At 42.7% G+C, this 24,893-nt stretch overlaps 1 protein-coding gene across 2 annotated transcripts in view; it reads right to left on the bottom strand.

The window, feature by feature from the left end:
• The window catches only part of Vav3 (vav guanine nucleotide exchange factor 3), a 332,901-nt gene that overhangs the window by 230,861 nt on the left and 77,147 nt on the right, over positions 1-24,893 (bottom strand). For both annotated transcript variants that reach the window (XM_021195490.1, XM_029537277.1), the window contains exon 2: positions 18,879-18,995. In XM_021195490.1, the coding sequence (XP_021051149.1) occupies positions 18,879-18,995 (117 nt within the window). The remainder of the gene's footprint in view (positions 1-18,878; positions 18,996-24,893) is intronic.

The following is a 24,893-nucleotide window of genomic DNA, read 5'->3' as shown; positions in this document are numbered from 1 at the left end:
GAAACAGGAGCAGAACAGTGTGCACATCGTGAAAAGAGGTGGGCCTGGAAACACAAACACGAGCCTGGTGTGAGCAGCCTGCGCTGCCTGGTATCTTGGCCCATGGTGCCACCGAGAACCATGTCTGGTGGGTCCATGGTCCTGCAGTAGCAGACATCTGTGTTGATGTTTCTGGCCCATGTTACCACCAAAGGCCATGTGGATGTCCCTGGTGTAGACTGCTGGCTGAAGCCATGTTGATATCCAAGGGCTGTGCAGAGCTGGCCTCACCCATCATCTGTGGAGTGTAGGAGCAAGAGAGCTCGCCCCACCCTTCACTGCAGCACTCGGGACCCTACACCTCACCTGGTTAGCACAGTAGAACTGGCCCTGATGACATGCGTGCCAGAGACCTGGCCCTGCCCCTCACTATCTGTGGCAGTAAGGAGAGCTGGCCATGATGATGTGGGAATGTGAGAGCCAATCACAAGAACATAAGGACGTAAGAGCTGGCTCCATTCTTCAAAGGCTATGACACTTGAGTAAACTGGCCCTGTCTTTAGCCTGGGCAGTGATAGAGAGCTGAACCCAGTGGTGGTGTGGATGCAAGCGAGCTGGTCCTCATGGACGGAGAATGAGAAAGTTGGTGGGATGACCAACTCAGCTACCACCCAGGTCCAGAATCATGCAGATTCTTTGAGTTGGCCCACCCCGGCATCTACATCCTCTATAAACTACTAGAGTGCTGAACAACCCAGTCCTGCAGAATCAAAACTGCAGGAACTCCTTGACATAAGATACCTGAGGGGAGGCTTGGTGAGGATGCAGTATCAACAGTGTAGCAGAAGCCAGAGGCCTTGAGCCAGACCGTTGATTCACTGCAATAAACATTTGTTCAGTAAAGCTGTTTGGGCAAACGGGTATACTGTGAAACACACTGTGACACACCACAGCATCCTTGGTGAGATTTTGGTTTTGTCTCTTTTGGGAAGAGGTTGCAAGAACAGAGAGAGAATATGGAGGGATGGGGAGAGGAGTGAGATTTTCCACACGATGTGAAATTCACAAAGAACCAGTAAAATAAGTTTTTAAAAGACATTATAATAATGTAAGTAACGATTCTTCATTTGTGAGCCATAAAGAACAAAGCATTTAGAAGACAAATGCCGTGTTGCCTATCCTCAGCTCAGCAAATAGGATATATTTAATAGATAATACATAGATCAAGTAGAGTCAAATAGCAATCTTTGAAAAAATGAACATCTGGGGCTGGAGAGATGCCTGTATGCTTAAGAGCACTGGCTGCTCTTCAGAAAACCCAGGATGAACTCCTAGCACCCACGTGGCAGTTCACAAGAGTCTGTAACTCCCGCTCCAGCAGCCATGATGCCTTCATATGACATCAATGAGTGCCAAGCACTCATACGGTACACACACATGCATGCAGGCAAACACCCCTGCACATAAGATACTCTTTTAAAAATGGACATCTTAGTTGTCTTCATAGTGGTTTAACTGCATCTCTCTTTTCATTACCATGTTTTATAGTGCTGTGTTTGTGTGCACATGCATTCTTTAGCTTGTAACTTAGGTTTTTCATAGGTCTACTAGATAAAGTGTCTAAGGATACCTCATATATTTGCTCATGAACTAGCCTGATAGATATTCTATAGAATTTAAGAAACTTGGAGGTAAATACAATACTCTACTAAGCTATAAAAGAATAGTGTCTCTTTCCCTAATTAGCTTCTATTCTATTTCTTTTTTCAATGTTCAGTTTCTTCATTTTTAATCTTCTCTTTTTTATTTATACTGTCATGTCTCAATTTATTATATAAGTAAATAAAAAAATGAAGACATTTTATTTTATTTTAAGAGAACAGATGTAAAACAAACTTCATGCATTTGTAAAACCACCCACAGGCTAGGGTGATACATGCCTATAATGCCAGCACTTGGAGAGTAAAGGCAGGAGGATTAAGTGTTCTAGGTCAACCGCAGCTACACGGTGTGAGGTCATCTTGGGCTATACAAGACCTTGTCTAAAAAGCAGAGAGAGAGAGAGAGAGAGAGAGNNNNAGAGAGAGAGAGAGAGAGAGAGAGAGAGAGAGAGAGAGAGAGAGAGAGAGAAACAACTGTAAGATGTAGAGGGCCATGTTTATAGAAGACCCAGGAACTAATAGCTAAGAAGTTATGATTTATCATATGTGAGCATTTTCAGCAACCCCATAAATAACGTCAATGGCTCCCCACAACTAGATCCACAATGGGAACTCTGCCTACTTAGGGTATTGCTGCAACACCACTAAGTCATCCAGAATGACAGAAGGAATTCCAACTATAAATCCTACATGGTATAGATAAAAGGTCACTGCACGCAGTCTGTCCACTTGGGAACCTAAATGTCTACTGCTTATAAAAGTCTCTCAAGGGCCGGGTGCTATGGGTGAGAGGGCAGGGGCAGATGTAGCCCTGTAAGCTCTGGGCCAGTCTGGTCTACACAGCAAGTTCCAGGCTCACCAGGGCCAAATAGTAAGACAGAGTCTCAAATAATGATAAAAATAAAATAAAATAAACACTAGGGTAGCCTCTTGATCAAAAATCAGGGAAGCATAAAGCCAAAAACCCTTCAGCTACTCTGGAGTAGTATTGGGGTACTGATTTATAGCATGTCCCTTTCATTATTAGCTTTCATAGTAATTTTCCTGAAAGAACATTCATCTGAGAAACTGTACTTACTATCTCACAGCCAATAAATTCAAATATTATCTCGCTTCTTTTCCAGAATATAGACTTATGTTTTGGGAAATGCATTAGAAGGGCCCTGACTCTGGCCTTCCATACACGTTTATTATTCTACCCAATCCACACCCAACACCATCAAACATCAAATTATCAAAAGCCTGAGAGATACTAACAACGGCAGCATTTCCTACCTCCCTGGACCCTAATGTAAGCACTCTATAGTGACCATCTTGGCTCAGACAGATTACAAATGGGCACTGGAAATGATCTGGCACATGGCTGATAAGGTGCCTGCAAGTATCATCCATATTCTCTCTTCACGGAAAAACAGGTCAAGGGTAGCAAGGAAAAACCTACATCCAGAATCACCTACCACAGTTCTGATAAGATCATCTGCACACACACACACACACACACACACACACACACAAACACACACACACACACACACACACATAGATGCACGCATGCATGCATGCACACAGGCACTCATGCATCCATGGGCACTACTCTAGACTTTAATACATCCATTCTAACCTAAGAGTTTCAGACTTTGCCATGAACTGACAAGTCCTTGGCTCCTCACACACTGTCTTGATTCGTCAGGGCGGCTCATGCTCAAAGGCCATTCTAACTGGCGCTGAGGTGAGCCAGAGAAGGCTCTGTACTCAACAAGGGATCCCTGCAAAGATGCAGGTGCTTTGGATGGAAAACAAGTGACTCAACAGCCTCACCTCATCAAGACTCCATACCTCTGCAGAAGCTGCCAAGCACTGTAGCCTGCAGGTGTCGGACACACGCTTTATTTTGGAGCATGCCTCCTGTACTGATCCCCAGCAGGCAAGGACATCTGTGCATTTCTATGCACACCATCACCACTACACTCCTGTAGATGTAAATATGTCTTTAAGAGATGAGTGGATATAGAAAACTCGCACGTGGGCATCACAGCCAGAGGACACAAAGCTGAGAGCTCTGCATGGTTGCTGCTGGTGGGGACCAGCTACTGAGAGCCATTTGCCTGGAGTTCACCAATTATCCTTGTGAATTGGTCACCCATCATATTAGACTCACCAAATATCCCGTGTAACTTGAATAAGCTGCAGCTCAGCTGGAAATCAGCATGATGGGGTCAAGGATCTCTCAGCACAGCTGAGATAGAATATGGTCAGTGCAGCAGGAGGCTCACAGTAAGAATGTGAAGGCTTGCTACAGTCTTGCAAAAACTGACAAATAGTCCTTCAACCACTCTGATAATAGAAAAAGCAAGTCACTTGAAAAGAAACAAGACCGATATTTCTAAGTACACTACAGGGACCCAAGCGCCTGCCGAATACTAAATAAGAAAGTAAAATAAAAACACCAGTCTACAGGAAAGTTTAAAACGGGAAATTTTACTTAAAATCTGCTAAAGGAAAATGCCTACTGGGTTGCTGAATATATTTACAGTAAGTGAAGGCGAATGCCCTTGGTGTTCCCCATCAATTTTAAGCTGCTGTCAGGTGCACCTGTTCCTGCCCCCACTGTTTTCCCCTTCCCTAAACCCTGCTCCCCTCCAGTCACCTAGGAGTGTCCCTTCCCTCTTCTGATTCCATCTCTCTGATCACCATCAATTCCTAATCACCCAGAAGCTCTTCAGCCATGCACAATACCTGTCTTTGCTCTCAAAGCTCTGCACTGTTTTTCTACCACGGGTCCTCAGCTTCATACGGGTTCTTCCTGCTGCTGGCATAACAAAGGCTTCCCACAGCCTCCTCTTGCTGACACAGTGCTTGACTCCAGCATGGAGATCACAAGTTCCAGCTCACACCTGCTAAAAGCACTCATCCAACCCTACGGTGCACACCCAAAAGGCCCTGAGTCTCACACATTTGCTCAATTTCTGTGGGACCTCAAGACCAAGTTCATTTGGCTATAGCTTATACTTGGTCGGCAAGGATTATCTGTGAGACTCTAACGTTTCCAGGGGATGGATCCCTTTTCTGTTCCTTTCTGTAGGACATTCCCTCTAATCAGAGGTAGCCTTTCACTTTTGCTTGGAAATAAGGCAGTAAGTGATTAACATCTCTGAGACCAGATATACACTGTTTCCGATTCATGTTCCAATGGCCCCTAGCTATGAGTTTTATATTTCTGACCATCATATTCTTCTGGCATAAAGTGGGGATAATGTTAACATAATGAGGCTGTTGTGGGGAAAGAAAATGACTACAAAGGACATAAAATAAGGTTATTCCCTTTGGTCAGTACCAGCATCCTTCCTGCCCTGTATAGACTCAGTCAAAGGGTACCACTCAAGGACTATTCCTTCATCATATGGGAGACAGGGCAGCAGATCCCTTTCTCCTGTGTTCCTACTCAGAGGACCTTTTCTATTGCTTAGTGTAGCACTGAGCGTCCTATACCATATTCATTTGTTTCAATACTTATATCCTGTGTGATGCAATGTATTTCTTTAAAAAAAAAAAAGAAAGAAAGAAAGAAACCAAAAAGCACCTTTGTCCTAAGGCCTCTACAAGAGAGTGAGCATTCCACAAGAACAGCCAAGGACCACAGCGAAACTCAAGTCAACAAAGAACAAGAAATACAATGTCCAGCTATCGTGTTTTTGATGAGTACATGTAAGTTAGGAATCACAAGTTATGTGTCTGCATGTATTGATAAACATGTAGTTCAGTACACTGCTGCTACACAAGACATGTGGCAACAAGGAGATTTCTGAGTACACAGTATCGTGGTTAGGGTTTCTATTACTGAGACAAAACACCATGAACAAAATTCGAGTTGGGGAAAAAGGTCCATTTGGCTTACATTTCCACATTGCTGTTCTTCACCAAAGGAAGTCAGGACAGGAACTCAAACAGGACAGGAACCTGGAGGCAAGAGCTGATCCAGAGGCCATGGAGGGGTGCTGCTTCCTGCCTTGCTTCCCCTGGCTTCCTCAGTCTGCTTTCTCATAGAACTCAGGCAGGACCACCCATTCAGGGAAGGCGCCTCCCACAAAGGGCTGAGACCGCCCCCATTAATCATCAATTTTTTTTTTTTTAACTGCCTCACAGCTAGATTTCATGGAGGCATTTCCTTAACTAAGACTCCGTTCTCTCTGATGACTCTTAGCTTGTGTCAAGTTGACACACAAAACCAGCCAGAACACAGTTACATGGGTATTTGAAATTCAATAGAATTTTTTTTTTTTAAATCTAACCAAAAGATTTGCTATTTATTCGATGGAAGAACTTAAATGTAAAAGTCACACTTAAACCCTCAAACCACATTTCCAGTTCTGCAAAAGACATTTGCCGTGGGTGGGCTGACAGGAGGTACAGAATCAAAGTGACATCCTACATTCGTTCCTCTCTCTTTGGAATAGCTTTCTCCCAAGTATGGGCCCAGGAGATGTCTTTATGCCTTCTGGGGGCTTAAAGGTCTAAGACTGTCACAGCCCCTGAAGGTGGAGCAGCCCCAGGTGAAACAGAAAAGTTGAAGCATGGGCACTTTGTAAGAGAACTACATTACTAACAAGCCACCAAAGCAAAGCCGTCCATGCAGAATGCCAATATGCCTTTGCCAAGAAGCGGCTGTTTGACCATCCGAAGATAGTTTAGGATTGAAAAAAACAAAAACAAACAACAAACAACAAACAACAACAACAACAACAACAAAAACCTGAGATCAATTTGGAGAACTAGCTTTGCTCCAGGGTACTCCAGGGGACAGACTGAATCAGAACCAGAATCTAATTAAAATTTCCTCAGGGATTTATTGACTATGCAAGTTTCGAGTGCAGTAGTAAGAGTGACAGTCCTTTCCTTCTCCCTTCTCTCAGGTCTTAGCATGTCTGAGCCTCTCCTTCACCTCTGCCTGCCAGGCTTCCTTTGGTTGTTAGCTTGGTTTACTCCCTCAGTAGCATTTACCCCTGCAACTCTGTAATTATCTTGTTTGTTGATCTCTCATTTGTCTTGATTCCTCAGCTCAGCAATCTTAAGAGCCAGAGACCTTGACCGTCTGTCACTGCAGAGCAAAGGATGCTAACATTTTCAGAGTAGGAGGAGAGAAGAAAGCCAAATGGACCCCTTATTCAAAAAGAACACTTGCCAAGACACTTGTTGTTATACCTGCATCTGTGGGTAATAAACCTTCTAATTTGCCTCTCAATAACCATCCCTTACTGCAGTGATGGCTTGGCCTCGCTTGTATGAGAGCTGTTGCTGGAGTCTTTGTGTGAGCTCAGTGCTTTCTGGTGCAACACAGTTTTCTCTTCTACTCATGTCTGTCATGAACAACTGTAATGTGAACATGAACTATGGCCCTAGCTCTCTCCCCGTATGAGGCTCCACGGTGAGCAAGTGCATTTCTTTCTCCTCACAATTTTACAGACATGTGATTCATTACTGTCATAGATCTGCTCTCAGCAGCATGGGCACATTTTGTTTTGTTTTGTTCTGCATATCTTAGATCAAGAACTTTCACCTTTCAGTCCAACAAAGCACTGTTATGACGTCTCTTTAGAGTAGCAGGTTACCTTGTAAGACTTTTATAGCTGGGGACAAACTCCCCCCTTGTAGCTTTTCCTTAGAATGGCCTCATCTACCCAGGATCATCCAATCCGAAAAAAGTTCATGGAAAACTCTAGGAATAAAGAATTATTAAGTTTTCTATTCTTAGCCATCCTAGGTAATATAACCTTTCAGGTCATACTACTCCATGCCTCTTAACTCATAAGTCATCCTTTGTCTAATGTATCCACACTAAATACCACCTCCCTGTTAGTTGCTTGGCAGCCATCTTGGATATCAGATTGATTGGCATCATAGTGTGGGCTTATATTTAAGTAACTCTAATTTAACTTACTAACATCTCAAAAGGGCAGGGGCGGTAGTAGTGGGAATCTGGATATGCCAAAGAGAATCCATAAAAATCTTCTTGTAAGCTGGGCAGTGGTGACACATACCTTTAATCCCAGCACTTAGGAGGCAGAGGCAGGTGGATTTCTGAGTTCAAGGCCAGCCTGGTCTACAAAGTGAGTTCTAGGACAGCCAGGGATACAAAGAGGAAACCTTGTCTCGAAAAAACCAAAAAGTTTGATTGCTTGAACTTGAGCACTGTGATACCACAACCTCCTACCTGAAAACAAGATCATTACTGAGTGGCAAAGGAACAGCCCAGATAATGCTAGACAAAGGATGACAAAGGATGATTTTCAACCCGGGTTAAAATGAGAGAGGATTGGAATTTTTCACTTCACTCAAAACAATTAACCATGGTTGTGCCTAAGACTTCTTCTGACTCTATTAAAGCAGGGGACACAGGAAGAGCTTCAAACGGTCCCTAGCCACTGGCTATCAATAATCCCTGTATCTTCAGCTCTGTTCTTCTCATTGGTTAAGGTCAGATTCGAAACTTATGAGTCCCTTCTACAATGTAGCATTTAACATGTTATGGTTCTGTTCAAGCATTGTTAACTAAAACCACAGAAAGCAAAGCTGTGGGCGAAACACTGTTCTCCAAATTTCCCCTTACTCTGTGCTCCACCCGACTCAAATGGCTTTACCCACAAACTCAAACTCAAACTCCTCAGTTCAACCCCAGGAAGCAGGGGTCATCATGAGGGCCATTTTCACACACCTGAGTTCATAATCTCAAGGGAGAAACATGATTTGAGGAGGCTAAGTCAGTTTTGCATGATACAGAAGAGGAGACCAATGCTTGTCAGAAACAGGGACCAATCAGAGGTGAGGCAAGAAAGGCAAGACAAAAGAGGGCACAGTGCCTCTCAGAACCTACCAGATGCAAAGCCTCACTGCAGCCATCATTCTTAACACAAAAAGCACATACATACACACACACACACACACACACACACACACACACACATGTGCACACACTTCACAAGCCATTATGCCATGCAACACCAACAAACAGCCAGACACATATCAAGTTCAAATTCAAGATCACCGTATGTGATACATAACAATGTATATTACACATGGTAAATTTTCATTGTATGTAACAGTTATTACAATATTTTCATTTTACATGCAAAGTTTTTCTTCTTTCATAAAAATGATGATATAATTGTGAAAAACAGAGGCATTTAATATTTTTCCTACACCATTCCTCAGCATGTAAGTATCAAGCTGGATTATCTTTGGATTGTATTCTCTTTAGACAAAAAAAGCACATACATCTAATTAGTATGTAAATTTGCTTTCATATTTATTAAATGGTAAAAAGAATTATTTCAGCATTAATTAATGACTTATAGCCACTCGATGTTTGATTTGTATGTCTGTTTTATATACCTATATATCTGGAGTCATGAGAAAATTTCCCCAGCATAAAAAGGTTGTAAATAGACAAGTTTAAGAAACCCTGGTATAAAGAATGATCTTTGCATGGTTCAGTTACTAGAATTCTACAAGATGTGGTAAAAATAGGAAACTCCCTCCAGGCATTCAATACAGCTAAGAAAATAAGACAGGAAGGGACATTGCTGGAAAAGGCTAGCACTGTCCCAAAATCAAAGAGAGGAATACCACTAATGGTGCACTGACTGTGTTAACAGCCAGTCATACACACACACACACACACACACACACACACACACACACACACACATGCACGAACAGGGGAAAGCTGGAATCTGTGCCCCCCCCACACACACACACCTTCTCTGCTTAAATAAACAAAAAAAGGGGCCTGGAAAGAAATGCTCTTTGTAAAGGAGAGCTCCAGAGTTCCTCCTTCTTTGTAGAAAGACAAACCAGATTCTCTTCAAGGAGACAAAGTAAGGGAGGTTGACTCTTGGCGCATTCATCGATAGACTGGAAGTAAGCTGATTCATAGAAAAAGTTCAGAGTCATCTTAGAGGAAGATGGGAGATCTTCAGAGCTGTCCTGGACCTGGAAGTTGGTACCTGTGTGGGGTATGCAGAAGCAAGATCTGATCCAAGCTTGCTGGTAGGAATGGATTCCAAGGATGCTCTGAACAAAGTCACTGCAAAGACAAGGAATCGGGGCCTCAGTGGCCTTGATGGAGAGGATGAAGCATTGTGGGGGTGGCTGGCCTCCTCATGGTGAAGAGTGATGGAAGCAAGAGCATTGGGTATAATCCTAGAAAACACACTGCAGCAGTCTGCTACCACACCAGACTGGTGGAAACCATCCATAGCAACTCCATCAAGAGCTTTGAAACAACTGGGGCCCTGCAGACTACATGACTTCTGAAAGCTTTGAATAATTTCAGGCAGGTAGGACTTCAAAAGAGAAACGTGACACTACTAGACACTACAAGGGAGAGCGTACAAACAAATTACTGCAAAGAGAGAGACTATTTTCACATCAGTTCATCCTGCTTACACATACAGTTGTTGATCAATGTGTGTGTTCTAGACAGGAAGGCTCTCTCAAGCCACCCAATATGAGGTCCCTAGAGCAGCTGCAAACAGGAGAGAGCCTTTGGTTAGGCAGGTTCTTATGACTGGGAAAGCCAGGCAAAGAGTTTCAGAAAGCGATCCAATAAAGGCTCTCGAGTGTCACATGCAGGATGTTAGTGTAGGTACTTTGAAAGGTGAGATTTACACTGTCTATCAGGGCTGGAAGTAAAGAACAGGGACGTGGAGATAATTCAGTCATCCAAGTACAAAGGGCTGGGAAGTCAGCCAGGCATTACATCATAGACTGGGCAGGCAAAGGTTCTCGGTCCATTGTGCATATACCCTGAGGTGTACAGGTCAGGTTGGAAAGGTAGAAAGATTAAAAACACACAAATTGTAGAGAGCAGCCTTAGGAACACCACAACACGAGGCATTAAGGGCTAGACAGACACATTATCTCACAACGGAAGGTTGGCTTGATACCAGCAGGTTACCATTAATAATCTGTATGGGGGTGGGGAGAACAAATCAAGTGAAAGTCCTTTTTAATATTACGTTAGTTCAGTACCTCTTGATTTTTCTGAGTACACCCAATACACGTCAGGTGTTTTAAAGCCCTACCCAATATTTACCCTGAATCTAGTCTGATGTAGCTATAAATTTAATTCATACCCTGGAAAGAAAACTTGATGAGCTCAATGCAACAGCTGCCTTCAGTGACAAGTCTCTACACAAAAACATTCAACAAAACACTCTTACATGAGCCAAGAATAGCGCAGGGCATAAACAATGAATGTGTAGTATCATTTCATCAAGCCAATTTTGAGCAAAAGTAGCACTGCCATCCTCCTGAGACCCTACCCATGCCCATACACAGCACTCTGAATGGTCTGTATCAGCGCAAACTGCTACCTCTAGACTTGATTGAAATCCATTCACTTAATCTTTCCTTGGGCAGTAAGCCAGTCCTGTGCGTCACACACAAAAAGTACGGTTTATTCCATTAATAGACAAAGAAAGAGTCAGAGGGGGCAGGGGAGGTCACACTAATCTCTATAGGGTTTGCTGACTTCTGAAGTCATTGTGTCCCAGTCAGTACCTCTGCTATCCATGCCCAGGTGAGAGAGGGCCCTGGAATGCCTTTATCCTGTCCTTCTCCAGTCAACCTAAATCAGCCAGATGTCAGTCACATGCAATCTGCAGATGCTCTCGTGTTCATTTCTTGATCCCCCAAAAGCAGAAACAGAAATGGAAAAGGCTCCTGATGGCTGTGACCCACTGAAACCCGAAAAACTTGATACCCTTCGAGTCAATGAAGAAGATATTTACCATGAAGCTAGCACTGCCCTTCTGTTAATCATATATACATAATCACACACACACATACACACACACATACGTATATGATAATAGATATATGATAATAGATCGTGTGTGTGTGTGTGTGTGTGTGTGTGTGTGTGTGTGGTTCTGGGATTCTGTCTTGTTGCTTCCTTTCACTAATGATAAATGGAAAGACTGAGCCAGATGTTCCCATGGTATAGGGATAACAAAACCAAAACATTTCTACATGCTTAAAGACCTTTGATTTGTGAAACACACCAAATCCCATCCATTTCTGTCACTCTTGGTTGAAAAAACTAAGAGAAATTGACCCAAAGAAGAAACAACTGAGGAATGCATTGGCTGGAGTCACGGAAAAATCCACGGGCATAGGCATTCAACTCTGGGCACAGATGGCATTAGGCTCCTCCCAGGCTCTATTCCCTCTGAACTGGGAGCATTTGAAAAGAAATGTGAAAGCCAGATGCCTGTAGCTCCTCCAGGCCTCACAGACCCATAGGCAGCCCTTGTAAATCAGAGGGAACAAAGCAAAAGTGGAAGCACACAACATCCCAGACCCCATCACACGGCAAACACAGGAACAACCCATTGGCACTAAATGCAGAAAGGGGAAGGTTGCTTTCCCAAAGGAGATGTGAGGTTATGGAAGAGGAGAAACACGGCTATACAGAATACTGCTGGAAGAACACGATTTACCTCCTAACCTTCCCCCTCCACTGATAATAGATCTGATATTTAATTCAAAAATTGGGTCCCAGATGTTTATTAATGAATCTCAAACTTATTAAAAATAAAAGTATTAGCCTGGTCTTATGCCCCAAGTCTGTCATCCCTTCTACTGGGGACACTGAGGCAAGATGACAACAAATCCAAGGCTAGCCTGGACTACAAGATGGGTTCAAGGTCAGCCTGGGTAGGTTAATGAGATCCCAACTTGAAATCAGGAGGAGCACAGGGATGGGGAGTTAGCAGCAGCAGCAGCTGGGGATGCTGTGTAACAATACAGTGAGGTGACCTTCTTGTCTAGCAGGCATAACCCCCTAAGTTCTACCCCCCAGGACTACAACAGAAGGAGAAAGTAAAATCAATTATAACATTAGTGATAATCATACAAATGAACATATAATAGCTAGTGTTTACTGAGTTATAACCTTACACCTATGTTCTCTCACTTTACATCTATTAATTTATTAAGTATGCACTGATCCTCAATTTATAGATTAGGGGATAATCAGGGAGGTCAAATTAGTCCCTCAAGAATACAGTCTAGAAAGGAACCCAGAACTCAGACCAAGTCCCACCTTAGAAGCACTGTTCTTACCCAAAATGGAACTTAATCTCATCCAAGCTCTTACCTGGTTCACTGACACATCCCTACACTGACTCTCTGGATTCCTCTGATGTCACTGTCCTGAACCTCAACATTTGAACCTGTCCTACAGGCTATTGTAACAACCTTTGGCCGGGTGGGTTTCTCTTTGATTCAAGAAAACGTGCCAGTCACCCAGCATGGGTAAGGTGCTCCACAGTCCCCGGATTCAAGGACAAAGTCTGTGGGTCAAGGGAAGCAGGAGCAGAGATGGCGTTAATCACTCTGCTGGACAGGCTGGAAGCCTCAGCCAAGCCCTACAATTGGCCTCATTAATGAAAACCCCACCTTCCCATGCACCCCACCTTCCCATGCACCCCACCTTCCCATGCACCCCACTTTCCCGTGCACTGCAGAGACACCAGCTGACAGCATGGGAGGAAATACTTCCCAACAGCCTGAGTTAATCGAATCTTGAGTTAATGACACCTAGAGCAACAGCAAACAAACCCACATGACATCATTGAAGCAAGCATGTGCCCAGCTCCTGATGAACGGTCTGATCACAATGGAACACGGGACTTCTAAGATAATTCTGAAGTGAGAAACACTTTTTTAAGAAAATTTACACCTTAAGCAAAGAAACTAAAAAGATTTTACTTATGGTTGTTACCAAAAAGCCAGAGATGGGTTCGTCATTTTAAAAAGTTAGAAAATAATGAATCATTTCAAAACATAAACTTAAAGCCAAAGAGAAGCTCTGTATGCCATTTAAAAGGACAACGGAGCTTCTCCATAGAGCAGGCTGTTTTCTGCCTGAGAGAAGGATTCTGCCCTTTCATCAGCAAGCAGCAACCCCAGAATGCCTGTCAGTCTCAGGGTCTCTGCTGTTCCCCAAAAAAGTTCAAGTTACCAAGCTCCGCCCTGGCCCATGCACAAACTATACGTCTACTAGAGTTAGGAACAGCAGCTGCTTTATACTGGGGCTTCTGCGGCCTCCCAACCTTTCTTTTGACAGATGAGACAAACGATAACTAGATTCAATTAGAATTTGTGTTGATGTTAATTCAGAGCAAACTGAAGTGAATTGGCCGTGAATAAAGAACTCAATACTAGGGACCAAGCAACTGCTAAACAGCAAAATAATCATAAGCCACTCTACAGCACTCAAAATGTGTGTTCCTTGCCCTGCCATAAGAGAGAATCATCACTCATCTGAGTTGGTTGACATTTTTCCAAGATATTCTTAATTTCCCACAGCAGATACATCCATGTCAAACCTCTGATTCCAAATATGTTCCTGAAACCGACACTAAGGAGGTTAGGCAAAGACCAGAGAACTTCATGGTGTCACCAGGGGGCAAGGGCAGAAGGGACAGCTACAATATCCATGCATTCTTAGGAACCTATGAAACGGTTGTCTATCTAGACTTACTCATTGCTGCTACCATTATGTTGTGCTTCACATAGCATCCCAAAGAGAAAGGCCAGAATGTCTGAGCCCAGATCCTGTTGTCATCCCCAAGGCAGGTGGCCTTAACCTCACTGTCTGATCGACCCTCTGGGCCTTACTTTACCCATTCAAGGTACAGGATCATTTACAGACTCAATGCTTCTGGGAATCAGGAATCAGTGGTAAGAAGCACTCTAAAAACTTCAAAATGCAGTAAAAACTAAGACATTGTCATTATGATTCTATTTCTAGACCCCAAAGCTGCCAAATAAGCGTGAGTTCTAAGCTTACTATTAGTAGAAGTTGAAGCATTTTGACATATGTTAGCATAGGTACCCAAGCAGCTGCACCATCAAAAGTCTCACCCCAGATAAATGAAGACGCCCCATAACTGCTTAGATGGTATTCCTGCTTGATATCCTACACGCTTTCTACTACAGCAGTTCAAGCAGACACAGACTATTCCCTGAATAACAGTCTCCTTTAGATCCATTGTCAAGGTCCCCATCTGCATGCAGAATTGTAGATTTTTCCTTTCTTTATAGCTGGAGGTGTTTTCTATCACTTCTCTATCGCCTACTTTTCTCATCATCTGATTCTTCCCACGGGTCCAAATTGTTGAATAGCAGAAAGAGTTTTTGAACACAGATGTAATTTGGGCTCCCTTTCTCTTTTGAGAAAAAGAATGCACAAGAAACAAGAAACAATATTCCTATCTCGTATTCTCTGTCACCAATTTACCTGACAAATCAGAGGGTGACATAGCACAGATAACATCATCATGTCATGTTCTTGTCTTAATCTCTCCCTTAGGATGTCAAATTCCCTCTGGGCTGACAGCTCAGCTGCAGGGGCATGTCTTAGCTCCCACAAGAAAAGCCACACAACAGATGCCACAGCCTGCTTGAGATCCCATCCCATAGATGCTACTTTCAGGAACTGCAGTATATTCTCCACTCCCATTCATCAAACAGGGCTCCATACCATAGACAAGAAGATAACCACTCCAAATTCATCCTCTGGAAATGTCACCTCTGAAGGCTTGGCTACATAGTTCCCTATACCACCATAGCAGGGACACCACAATTGCCGTGACTACGGAGGCACACTACTTCATACCATATAGAGAAAGATGGCCATGTCAAGACATTCCACCATCAGACACCTCAGCAAGCTTCAGCTGCCTGTCTCCTTGGCCATGGAGTTAGAGCACACAGGAAGCAGAGTCATTGTTCTTCCCAAACTCAGCATCAGTTCCATTATGAGCCTGCTGACTAGGTCAAGAATCACAGGAACTCTTTTCCCTGAGGAACTCTAACTACATGCCCACCCCTACCCCACCTTACAGAACTGCAAGGACAAACCAAGTATGATTTCATGAAAGTCCAACTCAGAGGAACAATGAGCTTACTGGACTCCACTATAGGACGTGGGGGAAGGGTTACTTACAAGTGCAAGAATGAGCCTAAAGCAGCAGTGTCATGGAAAGACTTACCCCAGCATGGATGACAACGTCTGCATGGCTGCACAAAGCCCCGTGTAATTAGGACAGAATGGCATACAACTGGCTGAAAGGCGCAGGCATGAAAGTCTATCAGGAGAGTGTCTAATGAACCACTTCACCCCTGCTTCTATGAGTTAATATCAACAATCAACCAGCCAGATCTCAGGCGTTGTTTTCAAATAGTCCCAGCTGCTCTGATGAAGTTAATGGCTGGTTATACCCCAGAGGTGGCACGCTATGGCAGAGTCTCACACATGCTAACCAAACACTCTCCCACTGAGCTATATCCCAGCCTTCTCCAAGTCCTGTTTTTGTACACATTCTCAATATTAGAAAGTATTATGTTATCTCTGATTTAACATTATATTCAATATCATTATACTAAAAAATATAGAATTGTATGAATTACTTCAGGATCTGTAATCAAGAATAGTAGCCACATAGCAGGATTTGGAAATAAACTACATCCACATATATGCAAAGTACCAAGGAGGATGTCCCCTGTTATAGTCTGTTATAGCCTGTTATAGCCTGCTATAGCCTGTTATGTGATGTGATGTGATGTGATGTGATGTGATGTGATGTGATGTGATGTGATGTGATGTGATGTGATGTGATGTGAGCATACTTGAATTGTGGGATAGTGGCAGAGAATCAGCCAGATCTGAATTCAAACCCTTGCTTCATCTCATATCAGATATGTGATTTGGGATACAGAATTCCTCATTAGCATAATGAGAAAAATACACGTGTCCCCTCATAAGCCTGTTATAAGGACTAAAAATTAGTATCTACATGAATTGTATAAAAGGCTTTGTGAGTGTTCAGTAACTAATAACACTGACTGTTTTACTTGGAGTTCTTAATAGTGGGAAGACAGCTATATTTTTGTTGCACACAGTCTGGAGAGCGATCATCAACGCAGGCACCCGCAAAAGCGGACGGCTATAGAGTAACAAGCACAGGTTCCAGTCCAGGCCACCAACCCAGGCCTGACCCTTCCTCAGTCTTACCGCTGTCAAAACAGTGGACGTAGCCAGAAACAGAATGCATTTGTCCACAGCACTGAAGAGTTAATTCCTGTACATCCAAGTTTTTCAAATCTCAACTTTTCTCCAAAACTTCTATTGTCTCATCAATCGAATAGGCCATGTAACTCCACAAAAACAAATCCACTCATTTTAAAAAGTATTTCCATAAGTTTCCAATCTTTATCATCATATCTTGGGAGCTTAAATGGTTTGGTGTCTCCTTAATAAGTTTTTAAAAGCCAGATTTCTTTTTCATTTTTTTTTCATTTGCTTAAATCATTTTCATTTTCCGTTTCCTCAAAAGAGAATGTACGAGCTGGGGACAGGACTTGAGGAGTCTGAAACCAGGAATGTCTCTCTCTGCTTCCATGACAGTTGTGCAGCATGGCGCCCGCCATTTGTACTTCAACTGGATTTCCTGATCCCCGCTAGTCACGGAGCACAGCCATAAACAGGTTCCCCTTTGACTACTCATGCCCTGGCTTTCTGTTCCTTGTGCTACCATATCTTATCTGCCATCGCTTTACCTGTGACCCCAAGTCAGTTGCATGACAGCTTGCCTGAGATAAAAGCCATCCCTGTCATTACCTCCTCCATTTTCTTCCACATTGGTAAGAAGCCCGGCGAGCCACAAGGCTGGGAACGATTCAAAGATCACAGAATGACTCCAGGTCTACACCAGAAAGAAGCCCCAGCTTCAACCTCCGCACATGAAAGAGCTACCCATCTTTGCTCTATGTCAGCATCAAATTCCTAACATTTCTGTGATAAGTTTCTGCTAAGTGCTTGGGTTTTATTGTATGGCTATATATTACATCATGAAAGTTAAGTAAAATGCCAGTCTCAGTCAGATATTCAGGAAGACACCAGCACCCAAGTTAAAGAATAAGAATGGAGAATGGAGAGATGACACACTGGTTAAGGGCACTTGTTCTTGCAGAGGGTCAGGTTGGATTCCTAACACCCACATGGTGGCCATATATAACTGCAGTCTCAGGGACGCCAAGGGTACCAGGCATATATATGGTGCACAGATATAAAAATGCAGACAAAGCACGCATGCAAATAATGACTCTTGCAACAAAGGATCAAAACCAAGACCTTGCACATGTCAGACAGGCTTGGAAACACAGAGGTGCACCCCACACTCAGCTTGCCTTTCTTTCTCTTCATACATGCATACTTTCATAATGGGATGTAGTAACTGGACTCAAGGCTACTCACAGGACAGGGATTTGAATTCACATGGCTTCATTAAAAAATGATTATCATTTTTGAAAGTATGATTTTAATTTTTAATTAATTCATTTATGAGGGGGGAATGCAAAATTCTCTAGTATGCATGTGAAGGTCAAAGGACATCTTGGAAGACTCACTTCTCTCCCCCATGTGGGTCATCAGTCTTGGTGGCGAGCACCTATACCCATTGAGTAACCTCACCTGCCCAACAATATAATTTCTTCACCATGGATTTAGTATTCACCAAAGTAATAACATAAATATTAAAACTATTTCCAGGCCCAAAATATTTTCAAAGTGCAAGCAAATGGACAATCTCCCGTAATGCTGGGGATCCAGGAAAGTGCTGTACATGTGAAGCCCTGGCTTTGTCTGAGCACCACCCCATACCCATATTTCAAGTCTTTTCCAGATAATTGTTCAAAGTGTTTACATTAAGAACGGGACAACTTCACCTTCTCAGCTTCCAAAATTGAGGTGCCTTGTATATAGATAGAAGGCTGAGGAAATGTGTATTGGCCCTTGGGCATAAGGAATGGGACTCTACCCTTAGAGGAGGAAAGAATCAGAAGGATTGACTGTAGATAAAGGATGCCCCTGCTTTGAGTTACAAAGAACTTCTGAATTCACATCCAGAGTTGTTACTGCTGTTTGAGTCTGTTCTTCGGAATGGGGCTTACTCTTCCTTGTTAAGCCATTTAACCAAACAATGCAGATATAAGAACCACTTAAGACACTTTGATTTAGTTAAATACTCTCCAATAAAACATTAAATGCTAGGCAAGGGCTAGGGATGTAGTTCAGATGTTAACATGTGAACATTTAGCACGTGCAAGACTCTGGTTCAAGTCCCAGAACTATATAAAAAAAAATTAATTAAAAAGCAAATATATCAATACCTTTCCAAAGTCTCGAACATCAAATAGGTCAAATGCTTCAAAAAGTTCACTTTTCCTCATTCCAAACGTATCACAGCAGGCGGCCAGAAATGTCCGGATATTCTTCAGACAGAGAAACTGAGGAACAGAAAACAGAAGTATATAGTGAGCATTTCTGAATGGGACCTGTCTTCTGTCACACATAAGCTACGAGAGCGTGAAGAAAGGACCAATCTGTTTTTCTTGTCCTATTTTTTCATGCATATATGTGTCATAATAATGTTCTTCATATACATGGTGTAAATTCATCACCATCATCACCCACTGTCCTCTCTTGTCCCCACCACCTTCTAGTTCCCTTCCTCTTCCCAAATACCCATCCCCTTCAGTTTTCACATCTTTTTAAAATCTAGATTCTGCTTGGCAGAAACAATACGCAACAGCTTGCTTCATAAGACTCCTTATTGCCTTTGATCAGTTCAGCAAGGCTATGAACCGGCTGTGACCAAACAGACACAGCTTGTAACCTCTTGAAACTTACATTGCAATATGAGATGACAGCTGAGCACAAACCTGGAAACAAACCCAATTAAATGGTTTCATTTATGTTTTTTATATGGTGCCCAGAGAAGGGATCTGGAGAGCAAACAGGCAGGGGCAGGTAGAGCTTCACTGGAATGGTTAGAAATGATCTCACTGAGGCGGACAGAGACATAGGGATGTCTGAGGTCGGAGTGTCTGTGAGAGACATCAGCTCAGAGAGTGTGCTAGGGAGAAAGGTACAGGTAATCTAAAAAGGGAGGAGTCACACAAGCAAGGGCCTGTTGGGTAGCCTTTATTCTGATATGGAAAATACCAGGTGCTTGGGCCAAAGGTGAAATAAAATTTGATGTCTCATAAGGATTTTCAGGAGCTGCTGTGCTGCTAGCAGACTAGGGTACAAGGCAGGGAAACAGGAAGCTACTGTGATAAGTCCAAGTGACAGATGATCATGGACAAACAAGGAATTATACTCCCATGGTGTTACATCTGAGGCACCATTACTCATCAGGCGGCAACTGGATATGTAAGTCTACAGCCCAGATGATAGGCATGGACTTCAGCCCCAAACCCCAGAATGTTTAGAGCAGTGGTTCTCAAACTTCCTAATGCTTCGACTCTTTAATAAGTTCCTGGTGTGGTGACAGCCCCCAACCATAAAATTATTTTCATTGCTGCTTCAGAACTGTAATTTTGCTGCTGTCACTGAATGGAAGGATGAAGATCATCACTGCCTAGGGAAGTTGGCAGTGAAGGTTACAGACTCTTGGACAGTAGTAGGCTCTACGGGGTCAGGGACTGGGGCAAAAGATTGGCATAGATCCAGGGCAGTAGAGAAGAGAAAGTGAAGCCAGGATAGAGGCTGTTGAGCAGCACTGAGAGGGAAACAAAAACTTGACGGGGAGCAGAGGTTACCCAGAAAGAGACAGCATTGCACAATGAAGTCCTTGGGCAGGCAACAGGGAGGGGCTCCTTTGTGAAGTGCAGAGGCTGACCTTGGACAGGTGCACACCCAGCTCCTCCAAGCAAGCGGAACAGGAGACAGACAGGAAGATGCTTTTGACAACTTAAAACCCAGATGTTGGAGCTCACTGTTTCTATTTGAAAGACACAGATCTACCTGCACGCACATCTCAGAAGCAAATTAATTCCAGGTTTGCTTGTGACAAGTTCTTACATTGTCACCCAGGGTAACTTGGCACTAGCAATGAAGACCAGACTGACCTTGAACTCAAAGTAATCCTTTTTCCTCAGTTTCTCAAGTGTACAATAGTATAAGCATAAGTTACCACTCTTAGTTAAGTAAATTAACTCTTTTGGAAATATGAACTGCGATGGCATACATTTTAAAGATTTATGTACTTAACGTCAAAACTTTAAATAAATGTAGCTTATTATATGTCAATAATTCCAGAATAATTTCGTGATCTTAATCTCCTGGTGGCCAGTGTGACCCTATAATCCCAACTCACATGGGAAATAGGAGTATCAGGAATTCAGGATTACCTCAGCTATGCAGTGAGCTCAGGGTTATCCTGAGCTACCTAAGCCCATCTCAAAACCAAGGAACAGCAACAAAATAAAAATAAAGACAAAACAAAACAACAAAAACTTAATCTCCAATAAGTGAGTACTATATCGATAGGTGAGTAGTTATTGCTTCTTTGTTTTCATGTGTTTCCAAAGCACTGACTGTCAATATTGCATCTTGTTTGGGGTTTTTGGTATTTATAAACTGGGAGAAAGCTCGTCTTGCTTTCTCTGCATTCAGATCCCTCATGGACTTAACTTGAGTTTTACCCTTTACAGGAAGCATTCGGAGGCTTAAATATTTCAGGAGGGGTTAAAACCGCAAGGGAAGCATGATAAAGGCTTTGAAAGGCAAAGAGCAGCCAATCAGGGGATGCAGCGACTGCTGTCACTTTAAAGATTCATGAGACCTTTGCTACACAGCACTACTCTGCATGTTGCTCCTCCACACAGAATCACTTATTTACAGATTAAAAGCCTTGCATTCTGCCAAGACAGGCAATAATTACTCTCTGGGGGATTATGCAATTGCTCTCTTGCAGTATTTTTTAACATAATTAAGTGAGGAGAGACTCATAGCTCACTAAGGAACAAAGCAGGGTTGCAAATACCACCCTCTGAAGATGTCTCACCAAACCCACATTTTCCCCATGTGTAGGAAAAACTTGCAGCAGGTCTCCGCCAAAACGCTTTGATCATGAAGTCAGAAAGGCAAGAAGCATCATTCAAAGTCAAAACAGTTGAAAACAGTCACAAAGCCTGAAAAAAAACAGGCTTTGCATTTACTGGAGCCAATATTAACCTTCCTTAACCTTGGCAAGTTCAATTCTATTCTGATCCACAAGTGTTTGCTGGATCCGAACAAAGTCACTCGTGTGCTCTTGCTTTTCCAGGCAAGCCGCTAGCCTGATTACCCTACTTAATACCTGGTTTTACCCAACTGGTTTTGAATGCCTGCAATATCATAGATACTGGAAAAGCTAAAAGGCTTCGCTTTAAGCTTTTCTAGTAATACTCCCAGGAGATCTTCATAGTGCTTCAAAATTTGGCTGAAAGCACTGCATGCACTGCATGCACTCTGGACTCCCCAGTGTTCTGCTGTGTGCAAAAACAGAAGCAGAGTGAAGGGACAGAAGAAGGGGGCTGTGGCATCATTATGGAAGTCCCAAACACAGCTGAGCCCACCAGACACCCTGTTCCTTCACATATTCAATATGCTTTGATTTTATTCATTGTTTCCAGTTTAAGAAATCCAACACAAAGGTGGAAAGAATAATATACCTACCCCGTGCACTCCGACCTATTCCACAGTCACAACAGCACTGCGTGCGCTTTTCTGTGCATGCCCTTTATCACAAAAACATTCTGTTTGTGCTATGTGTAGACATGTGTATTCATTCCCTCCTAAATCATTCAGCATGCGTCTCTTAGAAGTTAGAATGTTTCCTTGCCTACCAGTACACATCAAAAACCCAGTTCTCATCTTATTTACAGACTTGATTTTAAAGAGAATTAACAATTAATACCCATTAGCTATTCAAATTTCTACCATTCCAACCTCAATCTCTTTTTATAACGTTTTCACCCAAGCTAAGATCTACTCCAGTGGCTCTTATTGCATTTGGCACATTCTCTTTATAGTATATTTTACATTGACACACTTTTAATTAAAATATAACTATATCACTTCCCCCTTTCCCTTTCTACCTTCAAGCTTCTCCAATATCACTTCCCTCTGATCCCTCCCAAACTGCCCCTCAAATTGATAGCAACTTTTCTTTTTTTCCCAAAGCAATTTATTTTTTTCAAAAACAATTTTTATTAGATTATTTTCTTCATTTACATTTCAAATGCTATCCCAAAAGTCCCCAATACCCTCCCCCAACACTGCTCCCCAACCTACTTACTCCTGCTTTCTGGACCTGGCATTCTACTGTACTTTATAATCTTTGCAAGACCAAGGACCTCTCCTCCCAATGATGGCCTACTAGGCCATCTTCTGCTACANATGTAGCTAGAGACATGAACTCTGGGAGGTACTGGTTAGTTCATGTTGGTGTTCCTCCTATAGGGTTGTGGACATCTTCGGCTCCTTGGGTACTTTCTCTAGCTACTCCATTGGGGGCCCTGTGTTCCATCCAATAGAAGACTGTGAACATCCACTTCTGTATTTGCCAGGCACTGGCATAGCCTCACAAGAGACAGCTATATCAGGGTTCTGTCAGTAAAATCTTGCTGGCATATGCAATAGTGTCTGGGTTTGGTGGCTGTTTATGGGATGGATCTCCAGGTGGTACAGTCTCTGGATGGTCCTTCCTTACATCTCAGCTCCAAACGTTATTTCTGTAACTCCTTCCATGGGTATTTTGCTCCCCCATTATAAGGAGGAACAAAGTATCTACACTATGGTCTTCTTTCTTCTTGAGTTTCATGTGTTTTGCAAATTGTATCTTGGGTATTCTAAGTTTCTGGGCTAATATCCACTTATCAGTGAGTGCATATCATGTGAGTTCTTTTGTGATTGGGTTACCTCACTCAGGATGATACCCTCCAGATTCATGCATTTGCCTAAGAATTTCATAAATTCATTGGTTTTTATAGGTGAGTAGAACTCCATTGTGTAAATGTACCACATTTTCTGTACCCATTCCTCTATTGAGGGACATCTGGGTTCTTTCCAGCTTCTGGCAATTATAAGTAAGGCTGCTATGAACATAGTGGAGCATGTGTCCTTATTACCAGTTGGAACATCTTCTGGGTATATGCCCAGGAGAGGTATTGTTAGATCTTCCGGTAGTACTATGTCCAATTTTCTGAGGAACTGCCACACTGATTTCTAAAGTGGTTGTGCCAGCTTGCAATCCCACCAGCAATGGAGGAGTGTTCCTCCTTTACCACATCCTCGCCAGCATCTGCTTCACCTGAATTTTTTATCTTAGCCATTCTGACTGGTGTGAGGTGGAATCTCAAGGTTGTTTTGATTTGCATTTCCCTGATGATAAAGGATGTTGAACATTTTTTCAGGTGTTTCTCAGCCATTCGATATTCCTCAGTTGAGAATTCTTTGTTTAGCTCTGAGCCCCATTTTTAATGGGCTTATTTGAATCTCTAGAGTACAGCTTCTTGAGTTCTTTCTATATTTTGGATATTAGTCCCTTATCTGATTTAGGATTGGTAAAGATCCTTTCCCAATCTGTTGGTGGCCTTTTTGTCTTATTAACAGTGTCTTTTGCCTTACAGAAGCTTTGCAATTTTATGAGGTTCCATTTGTTGATTCTTGATTTTACAGCACAAGCCATTGTTGTTCTGTTCAGGAATNTTTCCCCTGTGCCCATGTCTTCGAGGCTTTTCCCCACTTTCTCCTCTATAAGTTTTAGTGTCTCTGGTTTTAGGTGGAGTTCCTTGATCCACTTAGACTTGAGNTTTGTACAAGGAGATAAGAATGGTTCAATTCTCATTCTTCTACATGATGACCACCAGTTGAGCCAGTACCATTGGTTGAAAATGCTATCTTCTTTCCACTGGATGGTTTTAGCTCCTTTGTCAAAGATCAAGTGACCATAGGTGTGTGGGTTCATTTCTGGGTCTTCAATTATATTCCATTGGTCCACCTGTCTATTGCTGTACCAGTACCATGCAGTTTTTANCACAATTGCTCTGTAGTACAGCTTGAGGTCAGGCATGGTGATTCCACCAGAGGTGCTTGTATTGTTGAGAATGGTTTCCCTATCCTAGTTTTTTGTTATTCAAGATGAATTTGCAAATTGCCCTTTCTGACTCAGTGAAGAATTGAGTTGGAATTTTGATGGGGATTACATTCAGTCTGTAGATAGGGAAAGATGGCCATTTTTACTATATTAATCCGACCAATCCATGAGCATGGGAGAACTTTCCATCTTCTGAGATCTTCAATCTCTTTCTTCAGGGACTTGAAGTTCTTATCATACAGATCTTTCACTTCCTTAG

Source organism: Mus pahari, chromosome 4, assembly GCF_900095145.1.
Source record: "Mus pahari chromosome 4, PAHARI_EIJ_v1.1, whole genome shotgun sequence".
NCBI lineage: Eukaryota > Metazoa > Chordata > Mammalia > Rodentia > Muridae > Mus > Mus pahari.
Note: the sequence above shows the minus strand (reverse complement) of the source record. Positions and strands in the feature narration are given on the sequence as shown.